General features: G+C 35.3%; 1 protein-coding gene across 1 annotated transcript in view; it reads left to right on the forward strand.

Moving 5' to 3' along the window:
* The window catches only part of LOC140446081 (cytochrome P450 6k1-like), a 40,833-nt gene extending 27,580 nt beyond the window's left edge, over positions 1-13,253 (forward strand). Inside the window, exons 6-7 of the mRNA XM_072538605.1 lie at positions 1,985-2,233; positions 13,022-13,253. Coding sequence (XP_072394706.1) covers positions 1,985-2,233; positions 13,022-13,185 — 413 coding nt within the window. The 3' untranslated portion in view covers positions 13,186-13,253. The remainder of the gene's footprint in view (positions 1-1,984; positions 2,234-13,021) is intronic.
* The last annotated feature ends 1,754 nt before the right edge of the window (positions 13,254-15,007 follow it).

The following is a 15,007-nucleotide window of genomic DNA, read 5'->3' on the forward strand; positions in this document are numbered from 1 at the left end:
ACAAAAAGAACATAGATGTATTTGAGATGTACTGCTGGAGACGAATGTTGAGAATACCATGGGTGGCCCGAAGAACAAATGAATACATACTGGACCAGCTAAACATAAAGAAAAGACTAAGAACACAAATATCAGAACAAATAATAAGCTATTTTGGACATGTGCTTCGAAGAAATGGTCTTGAAAAACTTACCATCCAGGGAAAAGTAGAAGGCAATAGAAATAGAGGTAGATCTCCCACACGATACACGGACCATATTGTTGCTACCATTGGCGCTCCATTGTCAGAATGTGCTAGAATGGCAGAAGATAGAAAAACGTGGAGGAACATTGGGAAATTTAGCTAATAGCTTCATGATATCACGATACCTGCATCAGGTTAACGACTAAGAAGAAGAAGAATTATGTCACTATAATTGTCTTGCCTCCCCATTGCACCCAGAAACTCCAGCCATTGGAAAAAACTTACATGGGTGTTCTTAAGGCTTACTACAGCGAAGAGATCAGGGTCTGGTTGCGCCACAATAATAGTCCACTAAGTGCATTTGATGTGTCAGAGCTCTTTGAAGAGCTTATTTAAAATGCCAAACTTTAGAGATTGGCGTTAATGGATTTAGATCTACAGGAATTTATCCCTTAAACAAAAATATATTTACGTATGTCGATTTCATGGCAGCTGATATTGAAGCAGAAAATACTTCGACAGCCGCACCTGATGATGCGAGTGATGAAGATGGTAAGGTGATCGTCGTTTCAACCGCTGCTGTCAATTCAAATGAGCCTACAAATTCTGATGATAACTCTATCAATTCTAAGAGCACACGAGATTGCTGTTCCAGCCACAATAATGTATCATCTAATTCTGCATCTACATCTACATCTGCAACGCCTTCCAGAAGGCCTTGTGCGGAGCTTGGTGTAAAAAGAAAATTATCTGAGAATAAGCTAGGTCTTCAAGAACATCTCTGCTAACACCATATGATGTTTCTCCTGTGCCAGTATTGGAGAAAAAAACCTCCAATCGTATGTGTAAGCCAAGTAAGTGTTCAGGGATAACCTCTTCACCTTACAAAAATAAATTGATCCAATCTCTCAACAAAGACAAAGGGGAGCAAAACGACGTAGGAAAAGGCAAAGAAAAAAGAAAAGGGAAAGAAATAAAAAAGAAAAACGTTAGCAGGTTACCAAAGTCACAAAGAACCAAAAAAGAAATCGTTTTCTAGTAGCAAGGTTGAGGAGGAATATGTGCCTGCAGATGATGAAAGCGATTGCAATGAGTTTCCTTCTACACAGCCTCCACAAGACGCAGCTGACGTAACGTGTATGTTTCGCGAAGCACTTTTTTCAGAGGATAATCTTGGTGAAATATGGGTCAAGTGCTTCATGTGCCATTTGTGGGCACATAACGAGTGCGCTGGGGCCGAAAAAGAAGAATATGTATGTGACTTTTGCGAATAGTTTTTTCACCTAGTAAAAAAAAAAAAGAAAACTTGAGAAAATCAAACACATACGTCATTGCCTATAAGTTATTTGATATATTGTTTGTATTTTAGATATTAGAATATCTTTGTCACACTTTTATCTCATTTCACACAAATTTAAGACACATTTTTCGGGGTAGGCAATATTTAGGATCATTATTCAAACGACGCAAAAGTACAATTTTTAATGAATTTGGGCAGGTTATAAGTAACTAAATATTTGTATTCTTACGTACCTTTGGAATTAAAAAAGAATTTTTATTTTTTTTTATAAAGAAATACAAAATAGGTAGCCCATATCCTTTCCTCTACAGTTTTAACGGTACAGTTAAATCGTTATCAATTTATCGTAACGTGTATATGTATATATAAAATAGATATAATTTTCATATCTGCAAAATAAATTGGTAAAATTTTCAAAAAAAAATAAAATAAAAAAATAAATAAAATAATAAATAATAAAATAAATATCATATTTGTTTATTGTATTAATTTCTTTTTAGAAACATTAAGAATGTATCCGGTGCTTCCATTTTTGGAACGAAAATGCAACACTGATTATACCATACCAAATACGAATGTGATAATAGAGAGTGGAACATGTGTACTACTTCCAGTTTATGGTCTACAAATGGATGAAAATATTTTCCCAAATCCATTCTCTTACACGCCAGAAAGATTTAATGAAAACTATTATAACTTACGTGGTTCATATTTTCTTCCTTTTGGAGAAGGCCCTCGAGGATGTATAGGTATGTAATTTTATTCAGATACTATGAATAGGTACTAATGTATTATTTAACAAGTATATAATTATATATAATATTCAGAAGGTTAAAATATCCGGCTCCAACTTGTATCAATCAAGAAATAAAGAAATTAACATCAAAAATGAAAAACACTGAGAATGTGAACAGTATTTGGAGCAAAATCAAAGATACTGTTGTAAAAATACAGAAAGAAACTCTATAAAAAAAAAACAAAAAGCCGAAAACCTTGGATAACTCAAAAAATACTGAAAATGATGGAACAAAAACCCAAATAAGTACAGAAAAAAACATAAATTATTAAGAAACAAAATAAAAGAGGCTAAGGAAAAGTGAATGATGGAAACGTGCATCAAGTGAAGGAATTGCAGAAAAAGCATGATCATTATAATTTACATAAAAAAGTGAAAGAATTATCTGGAAAATCACGAACAAATACACCTAACCGATTATTTGGCAAAAACAACAAACCTATTAATAACCCAATTGAAATAAAACAAGTTTGGACTAAATATACTGAAGATCTTTTCATGGACACAAGAACGGAACCAACACAAATTGATAACGAGGAAACTCCAATAATATTAAAATCTAAAGTCCAACATGCTATAAACAACTCAAAATCTGGTAGAGCCCCTGGGCCAGATGAAGTTCATATCGAGCTGATTAAACTCATAGACGAAGACAATTTAAGTGCAATAACTATACTCTTTAACAACATATACAAATCTGGTGAGATACCTACAGAATGGCTGTTATCAACCTTTGTTCCTCTACCAAAAACCAAGAACCTCAAACACTGTAATGACTATAGATTAATCAGCTTAATGTCACACTTATTAAAAACATTTTTAAAGATTATACATCCAAGATTATTCAGAAAGTGCTAAGCGGATATGAGTAATAGACACTTTGGCTTTCGTAACGGCTTCGGAACAGTGGAAGCTCTGTATAGTTTCACAACTCTTGCCCAAAAATGCCGAGACCAACAAAAATATCTATTCGTTGCGTTTATAGACTATGAGAAAGCTTTCGACAAAGTTAAACAACGTCGAAAGAGAAAAGGACTTGACAAAAATGACATTAAAATAGTGAGAAATCTCTATTGGAACCAGCAAGCTGTGGTAACATTAGATGGAAATAGCACGGATGCGCAACAGATAAGTAGAGGTGTGAGACAGGGCTGTGTACTTTTACCATTACTATTTAATATATATTCCGAAGAGTTATTTACGCAAGCACTTAAAAACTGTACAGAAGGGATCAAGATAAATGGTGAAAATATAAATAACATCCGTTATGCTGACGATACAGTTATTATCGCTGAAAGTGAGACAGATCTGCAGACGTTACTAAACACAATTTGTAATACTGGGGAACAGTTTGATTTAACAATAAACACAAAGAAAACAAAAACCATGGTTATCAGTAACAGGGGCAAAGTCATTTCGCTACCGAAGGGTCAAGTTGTTTTGTAGTTGACGGAGGGGGTACATTATGTACCCCATGCATTTTTATAGATTAAATATTAACATAATGCAATAATTTTAGTTAAAACATAATTAAAACCAATGCAAGTATTTTTTATTGAATATAAGTAACAATAAAAAAATATATGGTGTCTTGAAAAAATTAATTATCGTTTTTTTGATTAGCTTTACATTTTGTACATATTATTGTTTGAATTGTTGTGGTTGTTTGATGTTCAGCACAAATAAAGAATTAACAAGAATTGCACGTTTTTCTGCTTTTGCGGTCCTTCTTGCGTGGACAAAGTAAACATCGCCCTGAGGATTTCAAGATGGTGGCGTCGTTTTCGCGATTCTCCCTTGGTGGCGGTGGGCATAATTCGTACATCGCGTTTATAATTCGCTTATGGAATTTTTGTGGACTTTGTAGTCGCCTATCGTTATGGGGCTTTATAAGTTCTTGACCCAGGTTTAGTAAAAATTCTCTGCGTCTGTGAGAAGCTTCATACGCACGAACGGAATTCTTTGTCGTCCACAGTACATATGCATTCAGACCTGCAATGTCTAGAAGATTTTGAAACAAAACAAATGGCCATCTCTTAGAGGCTCTTTTACAAGAATATTCATTTACCATCTTATCCATAGTATCTACGGCACCTTTTGTAGAATTGTAATGCAAGATTATGTCTGGCTTATAATCCGTCTCTTCTCCGCTAATTTTATCGTCGTTATGTTCTGTACTCAATAAAATTACTGCCTTATTCTTTTTAAGAACGTAAGACGCCAGTGTTATTTCCTCAGTGAAAGCAAAAACTGAGGACTTTTCTTGTCTAGAAATATTGGGTAGTAGGGCTGGAGGGATATCCTGCTTGTTTTTTTGAAGTGTTCCACATAATGTTATTTGTCGATCTAGGAGTTGTTTTGCCAAGGGAACACTGGTAAAGAAATTATCAGTAGTGATGCCATAACCAGTTTTTAGAAATGAGACCAAATCAAGTACTACTCTTTTGCCCTGGTCTTTTTCTGGTTTGTTACCATCTTTTTCAGTATAAATCTGAAGGTTAGCAGCATAGATGATTGTTGCATCAACTAGAGCCCATATTTTGATGCCATACTTGGCTGGTTTTGATTTAATGTAGACTCTAAATGGACACTTACCTCTAAAACTTATAAGTTGTTCATCAACAGTTAGATGAGAGTGGCACTTAAAACTTTCTTTACAGTGTTCTACAAACTTTGTAAACACTTCCCTAAAAGCTGCTAGTTTGTCAGAACTTCTACGTTCTTCTCTAGTGTTCAAATCATCGAATCGCATAAGTGAAATTAAATCTAGAAATCGGTCGCCTGACATGGCAGCCGGAAAAATAGATCGACTGTACAAAGGGTTTCGACACCACAAAATGTGCACTGGTTCCCTATAGGCTTTTAGCGCACCCGCCGTAATCAAGAGTCCCAAGACCGCATAAATTTCCACTGAATCAGTGGGCAACCAGGTTCTTGTTTTATTAGGATTTTTCCCATTCCAATCCTGAAAGTATTTCTCCGCTTTCTGGTTTGTACATTTGACGATGATCTCTACAATTTTCTCATCTACAAATAATTTAAAGCAATCACTAGTTTTAGCGACATTTTTAGATTTTTCTGTAAGCCCTGGTTTTTCGAGCTTTCGAGAAAGTTTTTTGTGCGACATCTAGTTTGTCGTAAAGGGCGTATTTTTTAAAACTGTACCATTCTTGGAAATAAATGTGGAATCTACTGCCCCAAAACTGGTTTATCAGAATCATTACTGTCGCTCTCAGATGGCTAAAATATAATAAACTCAAGATAGAAATATCGTACATAAAACAAAAATAAAAATTACCTGCAGAATTTCAGGCTCATATTCCGCTACTTCTAAATTATCATCTAATTCTGAATCATCCGATAAACTATCTCTTTCAGAAAGGTAATCATCATCACTTTCCTCTAACCACTGCACTGCAGTTTCACGATCCTGTCCCTTCCAAAGGTCTAACTTTATTTTTTTCGACATATCGGTAAATCGTGTAATCACAAATGGATAAACTAAAACGGGATAAACTAAAATGGTATGTTAGCACTAAGTCATCCACAGAACTGATTTGTGTGTTATTGCAAACAACAGGTTTGGTGCCGTGCGCAAAACGTCTGGTTTAGTCAGTGGCGTCGACCGCAGTGAACTGTACCGCGGTTGACGGAGGGGGTACAACTTGTACCCCAAGCACAGTGCTGCACTTTTCATAGGTAAAAATATGTCAAATTGAAAACAAATGGTTGGATATGCTTTTACACATCCCAATGAAGAAGTAACTAGAACAGTTAAACAAAATTCCAACATTTTTAAAAATTATTCATGAAAAATCGAATTTGGGGTACAATCTGTACCCCCCTCCGGTAGCGGAAGGTTAAGAGGATCCAGATAAAAAGTGAAGATATTGAGTAAGTGGACAAAATGAAATACTTAGGAGTCTGGATTGCGGAAGATCTGAATACGAAATCAGAAATTTGCTTAAGAATAGAGCAATCAAGAGTAGCCTTTTTGGAAGTAAGGAAATTTCTGAGTAACCAAAGACTCAATCTGCAAATCCGATATCGGATGGTAAAATATTATATCCACTCTATTCTTCTTTATGGTGTCAAAGCCTGGACTGTTAATGTTGACTTAATGAGAAAACTAAAAGCTTTTGAGATGTGGCTTTTTAGGAGAATTTTGAAGATACCATGGACCGATCATATTACTAACGAAATGGTGTTGCACAGAATAGGAAGAAACAGAGAACTTTTGACCACCATTAAAAGACGAAAGACTACATATTTGGGGCACATACTTAGAAATGATAAGTACGAGTTGTTGCAGCTGATTATGAACGGCAAAATCGAAGGAGAAAGGGTCCTGGTAGACGACAAATATCCTTGCTGAAAAACATTTGCGACTGGACTGGGTTAGTGGAAACGGCACTAGAAAAAGGAGATGCATAAATAATTACAATAATATAAATATATTACCTAATTATTTTAAAACAGCATTATGTGTTGAAAAGAAACAAGAAATACAATAATGTTTTTTGCATTATTTGCACAAAAAATTGAAACAAGAACACTTTTTTTAAGCTTGTTTCCGTCCCAATTCATTCTTTTTTCTAACATACAAACCAAACATATGTTTTTTCTTCCTTCTATAAGCCCATAACTAACATCGGTGTTTTCGTTGAGGTTAGTTTCAATAGCGGACATTTCATCCAGTAGTTCTACATCTGTATAGCGACTTCCGTTTTGAACTATGTTTGTGTAATCTGTGTATATACAATATGAGCATTCATCAAGGCACAAACAATAATTCTGTGGGTAATTTCCTGTACCATTTATGCCCTCGTCTCAAGAAATCTGAACACGCTTCTTCTAATCTAATCGACAATCATTTTGGGCTTTTCAATTTCTTTGCCTTTGTACTATTGATCAAGACATCCCTTTTGTCATTCCATTTTAACATTACAACTCCGGAATTATTTTGTAAGGCAATTTTTTCATTTTTTTTAAATTTTTTTCTTGCCAACCTCGGAAAATTTATTTTTCTGTGTGACCGAACACTGCCAACAAAGTGAGTTGTACGGCTGAGCAGTGTGTGACCAAGGGTCACGCTCGTATAATAATTATCTGTAAAGAGAGTACCACTGGTTAACAATCCTTCCATAAGTGGTTTTTTTTAGACTAGAGGCATTTTGAGCACCCCGACTATCTTTTTCACAGTAAATTTTGAGGTCATAAGTGTAGCTGTTTTGTATGAGCAAAGCTGATACATTTGATACCAAATTTGTGTTTTTTATTTTTAATATATCGCTTAAATTTCAAGGGGTGAAGATAAGGTACCATCTTCTCGTCAATACAGACTTTTCTCCTGGAGTAACAATTTGCTGAAATCTAGACATAAGTTTTTGAACCAACGGAGATATTTTGTGAAGACGATCAAAATTCCATGAGTTTGTTTGTGGCGCTGTTTCATTATTGTTGAAGTGAATATTTAAAAATAATTGCTTGAAACAATATATAGACATTTTGTGTCTTATATCTGTAACAAATAAGTAATTTCTGCTCCAATAATCGCATATTCGTGGTGCTTTTAGCTATCCTATCTACATAGTTACTCCAAATATTTCCATTTTTTTTCTAGTTGGTATACAACGTTTGCAATTAGATTTGGTTACAACGGTCGGCAATTTATCTGTTGATCTGCGTATAAATTCGTTTGATCAACTTTATAATTGATCAAGTCATCAGTCACAAATAGCTTAAAAAAGAAATAAGGAGTTTCTGTAAAGTTATTTTAATACTCCAGCATTGCCCCAGAATTCTGAATAGCCTGAGGAAAAGATCACTAGCGTCTTTTGATTGACAGTTTCAAACGAAGTTAAAGTATATTCTTCTACATAATGGCAACAAATATAGAAGGATACCAATTGGGCATTGTACAAAAAAGAATATAAAACAATATGGCTGGTGCTAAAAAACATCAATTAATTTTAAGATGGTGAACTTTCTTCTGGGAAAACAAGGTGGCTACACAAAATATCCTTGTTTTCTTTGTCTTTGGGATAGAAGGAATATTGAAGTAGAAGAAAATGGCGTTCTAGAGATGCTTTAGTTGAAGGAGAAGCTAACGTAGTTAACGAAGCATTGGTCGACCGAGAAAAAATAATATTACCTCCGGTACATATTAAACTAGGGCTGAAGAACCAATTTATGAAGGCCCTAGAAAAGAATCGTCATTTTGAATACTTATCCAGCAAGTTCCCTGCACTTGGTAAAGAAAAACTGAAAGCTGGAGTATTTGATGAGCCTCAGATACGACAACCTATAAAAGATTTGCATTTTAGAGAATCGATGACTGAAATTGAATGTAATGCATGATGCTCTTTTGTGAAAGTTGTGAAAAATTTTTTTGGAAACAATAAATCGGAAAATTAGCGGGATATAGTAAAAGAAATGCTCAACAATTTTAACAAACACGGTTGTCATATGAGTATGAAAGTTCATTACTTCCACAGCCACTTAGACCGTTTCCAACAAAATCTTGATGACCTTAGTGAAGAACAAGGGGAACGCTTCCACAAAGATATCAAAACGATAGAAGATAGGTATCACATGGTAGCGGATTACTGCTGTAGTCTTCAAAGGGACCGTCCTTTTAAAGCCTTTGCAAGAAAATCCGATGAAAGGAATTTTTTAGGTGACGATTTGTGCTGCGATGCTGGTTAGGTTAGATGAAAAGTTAAGTTTTTTTGGCAAAGCAAATCTGGTAGCATTTTTGGAATCAGCAGACCCAAATTACCTAGAAACAGTAAAAAATTTCCAGCAGAAAACTGTGTGTTTACCAGTGATTATTATTTGCTCTGTCTACTTTTTAGACAATTTTTAGATTATTTTTGTTTTTCCGGTGTTGATGTAAAGTCCAAATTCTTGTCAGGCTTAGCCGTTCGGTGATGGTAACCATTTCAATTTCATTTTCTGTTAGTATAAATGTGTCATTTGCGTATCACAGGTTACTAATTTTTCTGCCTCCTTTGTGTAATCTACGAAACAGAGCAGCATTGGTACAACAACAATTGACACAAAATGCAAAGGAAGCATAACGATTCGTAGCATTTGTAAGTTATTACAAAAAACACACAAATTATTTTGCAGAAATATTGTTAGCAATAATATTTTCAACTCGAGACTCGAGACCTATATACACAGGCATTTACATAAACATATATCTATACAATACACCTACACCCTACATTCTATGCACACACATACGAGGGTGAATTGATATAAAACTATCCTTTGATAGAAAAAACAAGAAAAAAACAAGAAACGGCGTCCTTTGAGCCATTTTTTTAGGTTTGAAAACAGGAAAAAAATCGCTGGCGGCAAGAATGCTCTGGGGAATACGGTGGGTGTCCAATTCGTATAATTTAGCCATTGCGACGGTCGATCGGCGAGCCTGTGCATTTTCTTGGTGAAGGAGCACTTTTTTGCGTTCCAAACCGGGGCGTTTTCGACGCAATTCGGCATCGAATCGATCCAATAATGCTGCGTAGTACTCACCATTGATTGTTTTTCTTTTTTCTAAGTAGTCGATGTGGATGATGCCCTTTGCATCCCAGAAAACAGTCGCCATCACTTTGCTGGCTGAATGTGCACTCTTATCCTTCTTCGGCGGCCCTTCGCCGCGTTTGCGCCACGTTTTCGACTGTCCTTTGGTTTCCGGTGTGTAATAGTGCACCCAGATTTCATCAACGGTGATAAACTAGTGAAAAAAATCCTTCGTATCGCGCCGTATCATCGCGAAAAGCGTCTCCGAAGTGGTCACACGTTTTTGGATTTGATCGATTGTCAGCAAACGCGGCACCCATCGCGCGGATAGCTTTTTCATATCCAAATGATGTTGAATAATGTTGTGTACGTGTTCGTAGAAAATGTTTAGGACCTCTATTAACTCGCGGAGCTTAATTCGACGATCTGCCTTAATCATGTCATGTACTTTGTTGATCATTTCCGGCGTGGTGACTTCATTTGGTCTCCCGGGACGCTCATCATCAAAAACACTCGTACGACCACGAACAAATTCAGCCTTCCAAAATTTTACTGTTGCTAACGAAGGTGCAACCTCACCATAAACTTCGTCCAGGTCAGCTTTGATTTTCATATTCGTTTTACCCTTTTGTGGAGGAACTTAATCACCGAATGATACTCGACTGTTTCCATTTCTATGAAAACACAAAAGGCTATAGCTGTATAAGATGGTCAAAATTGCACCATGCTCGATTCAGTTTTGGGTCTGGCCCAAAACTGAATCATATCATGAAAATCTGAAAAATATCATGAAAGCGTATTTTAGTAATACAAAACTGCCTGATTTTTTTCAGATTTTTAGCTTGAAAATTGAGCCCAGGAAAAATATTTGAAATTTTCAGTGATATTTTAGGTTATGTCGAAAATTTTTGGCCAACTTTAAAACAATGGTTTTTTATGGGTTTCTTCCCGTTCTTTCGAATGGCATAGGTATTATTATTATTTTCAACGTAGAAAATGCCTAAAAATAAAAAAAACTGCCTTTTTTGGCATTTTTCTGAAGTTTTTGATTCATAATCTCAAAAATATACACATAAATTAATGATAATTCATATTTTTATATGTATTCTTATCTTTATAATCGAAATAAGCTATTAAAATTATTATTTTTTTCCTACAGCATGCTCCAAAAACCGAAAAACTCCGTTTTTTCGGCGTTGTTTTTAAGCTTTTGCTATATAACATCTAAATTCAGTGTCTAAATGAATGATAATTTACATTTTCACATGTATCTTTCCCTCTACAATCAAAATCAGCTATACAAAGCATTAGTTTTATCTCACAACATTCTGAAAAACCGAAAAACCCCAATTTCTCCATGTTGTTACTACATAACCTCAAAAGCCTCTGAAAAATGAACCATATTTTTGATATCTTTTAATAAATAATTATTACAGCTGATCGTACGCAGGAAAACAAAATATTTTTTTAGAGGTAAATAAAATTCATACATTTACTAATTAACAATCTATATTCAATATTCTATTTTAGATCTAGATACATTGAATGACAGAATAATTACATTTTATTAATCTTCCTCACTATCCTCGTCGATTACCGGATCAATCTCCGTTTCACCAAATATTTCTGAAAGAAATTTAGCTGGTCTAATAATGTCCGATTTGTACCTAGCATTGCTTAAATAATAAATAAATAATAATTATAAATAATTATAATTATATAATAGCAGCAACATGTGAGCAGGATCCAACAGTTCTCAATTCATTAGCACAATCGCACGAGTAAAATTGCATTGTAGCCAATAGATTCTGGCTTGTACTCAATGTAACATTTATAAATTTTTTTTTTAATATGTCTGGATTGTATCAAAACCTTGATAATATTCGGTTTCATTCGGATGTGTTCTAAATTAATTTCGTTTCTATCGTTCAATAACTCAACAATAACAATAACGTAGCTAGGTAACACACAGCTTGGCCTAACTGGTACGTATCCGAAAAGAATATTTTGAGATCTCTCTCGGTCATCTCTGGAAAATCAAGAATTTCTCGCGATGTTATCTTGGTTGTCGTCGTACTTCGTCTATACCACCTTGCTGTTTCAGCTTCTTTAGCGAATGTGTTATTCATTTTACTCTAATTCAACATTCTCTGTATTATTAATTTTTTTAATTCTTCATCTTCTTCTTCATCGCTCTTCTTCTGCTTCTTCTTAGCCTTCTGTCGTCCATGTTTGGATATAGGCCTCTCCCAACTCCTTCCATCGGTCTCTATCCTGAGCAACATATTTCCAATTTGTTCCGGCTATTCTTTTAATGTCATCAACCCATTTCATCTGTGGTCCTTCTTCATCGCTATATAATCATTTTCCATAACGGTTATTAAGGAAACATGCAATTCTGCAATATGCTCCAGCTTTTGGTAACAATTTATTATCCAATTGTTGATGGAGCAGCTTATATTTTTTTCCAAGAATGCCGTGGACAGCTTCTACTACCCATCATAGTTTCGTAACGTAACGAGATTGTCAAAATTGTCAAAGAATGTCAAAAATTTCAGAAAAATGCCAAAAAAGCAGTTTTTTTCAATTTTTAGGCATTTTCCACGTTGAAAATGATAATAATACCTATGCCATTCAAAAGAACGGGAAAATACCCATAAAAAACATTGTTTTAAAGTTGGCCAAAAATTTCCGACATAACCTAAAATATTACTGAAAATTTCAAATATTTTTCCTGGGCTCAATTTTCAAGCTAAAAATCTGAAAAAAATCAGGCAGTTTTGTATTATTAAAATACGCTTTCAAAAATTTTTTCAAATTTTTTGCAGCAATACAGCGTCTAAAAAAAATTCTTTTTTTTTAAATACGTTTTTTCCCATAGCGAAACCCCAGAGGCACCTAGGGACTTGAAAATTTAACTGAGTGAGTTTTTAATTATGTCCTTTCGAATGGCCAGACCCAAAACTGAATCGAGCATGGTGCAATTTTGACTATATTATCCCGCTATAGCCTTTGCTTGCTTTTGACGGCTGTAAAAACCAAACTAATTGTTTTTACAACTTAAAATTTTGAAAGACGTCATGTCATAAATGACAAATGTCAACTCCGAAACCAATTCGGTATCAAGTAGCACCATCTATCAAAGGCTAGTTTAATATCAATATATCTTCGTACAAATATTTCTTTACTAACAAAAAATTTTTATTTTTAGGAGAACGATTTGGGAAACTTAGCGCTAAGATGGCCATCATCACAGTTTTATTAAATAGTAAAGTGACACTTTGTAAGGAGTCACCGAATCCTGTTCGATTCGAACCTAAAAGTTTCCTGTTACAGTCTACTGTTGGTTTACCCATAATGTTTAATCCCATATAATTTAAGTTGCGTATAAATTAAGCATAAAATTTGTTTATTTTTTTTTTAATTAAGATTTGAATCTTTAATTGAGTTTCATTACTATCTTATTTATATTATATTAAAATATCTTCTGTCTACTGCTGATTTTATATCACAAAATATGTAATTAGCGTCATCCGTAGTGATTGAAGTTTCTCCAAATAGACTATATAACTGTCACCATATATCTTAGCCATCAAAGCTCTAAAAGAAGTGAGTCTATAAGAGCATAATAGTCTAAGACTGAAACTTGCTACAGAGAAAACCAAAGCCATCATTCTGAAGAGAAAAAGGAACAGGCAAAGTGGTGAATTGCAATGTGCGGAAGCTGGTCTAACACCCAAGAAACAAGTGAAATACCTAGGAGTGACATTGTCCCAGAATGAAATAAAAGCTCTATGAGAGAAGAGGCTCAAACCTTACTATGGCCGAGAGACGACAGGAAAGAGAAAGGTCAATTGAAAGATAGCAAGAAGAGTGGAACAGCACGGAGGATGTGGCACAGTCGACAAAAATGCTGATCCTGAACATAAGAGATTGGGTGGACTGTGGCCACAGGCGACTGGATTATTTCCTGACGCAGGTGCTCATAGGACACTGGTGTTTTAGGGCCTACCTCTCAAGATTCGGAAAAGCTGACACAGATGAATGCATATACTGTGGACACTCGAACACTGTGATACATACGATGTTATATTGCAATAGATAGATAGTAAAAATAAACAGAATAGAGAAAGAGAGGCAGGTGTGAATTTTGTTAAAGTAAGAGAAATAATTGAGAGAATGATTGAAAATAAATCAGGTTAGACTAGCATACACAACTATATCCGTGCAGTGATCAAGAAAAAAGAAGAGGAAGAAAGACAGCTGGACCAACGGCAGAGGTAAAAGTAGAAAATGCTTTAAGTTGAAGCTTGAAAAGTGGGTCAGACTGTATGGGTTAGAATGCGTGAGTCAGACTAAGGAAGGAGAAAATGCCCGTCTAGGAGTGATGCCGTACTAGGAGCGATGAGGGTGTTCTACGTGCTACCTGGAACGAGACAGGGAGCCTCCTTGCTGATGAATGGAGTGTGGATGTGGATGAATGGAGAATGAATAAATAAAGGTAGTGCTTCAGAAGTGATGTCGGCCTTAAAGTACCTTGGGAATTATCGCCAGGAGTACGTAGAACGAATCCTGCACGAAGGTCAGTCAGGCGGCGTCCTGGACTGAGATATCTTTTAAAGATTCCAGACCATTCTCTATAAAGACGAAAAAAAAACAAGATAACACCGTAACAGATCGAAATGATTGAAATCTATTTAACCCACATAAAACACCACCTACCACTGAAGAGGATGCCCAAGCCATTAAAAAGCTTAAAAATAATAAAACATTACGAACTATTCTAATTTGTAGTAAGCTCTACATAAATGGTGGCCACCGACGCTCTGCTACAAGCACTCTATAAACTTTTACTTCTTCTCTGGCAAAATGAGACTTTACCCTGTGAATGGTCCCAGGCCGTGGTATGCCCGTTACATAAAAACGGCGATCAGCTACAGTGTGACAACTACAGAGATATAACCGTGTTAACAACTGCTTACAAAATACTAGCAACTAGCTACAAGTTTACACTGTTGGCATAGTTGCAAAATACCAGACCGGATTTGTATATTATGTATAGCGGTAACAGGCCTTTAAGGCCCATTGCTGGATGGGTAATTTACGTCGTTTTCTGTTCTTAGCTATCAGCTTCCAATCCCTGATTTCCATCTCTCTGACATCTTCCATCACTACATCCCTCCATTTCTTTCTATCT

This window comes from Diabrotica undecimpunctata, chromosome 7 (assembly GCF_040954645.1).
Source record: "Diabrotica undecimpunctata isolate CICGRU chromosome 7, icDiaUnde3, whole genome shotgun sequence".
NCBI classification, from domain to species: domain Eukaryota; kingdom Metazoa; phylum Arthropoda; class Insecta; order Coleoptera; family Chrysomelidae; genus Diabrotica; species Diabrotica undecimpunctata.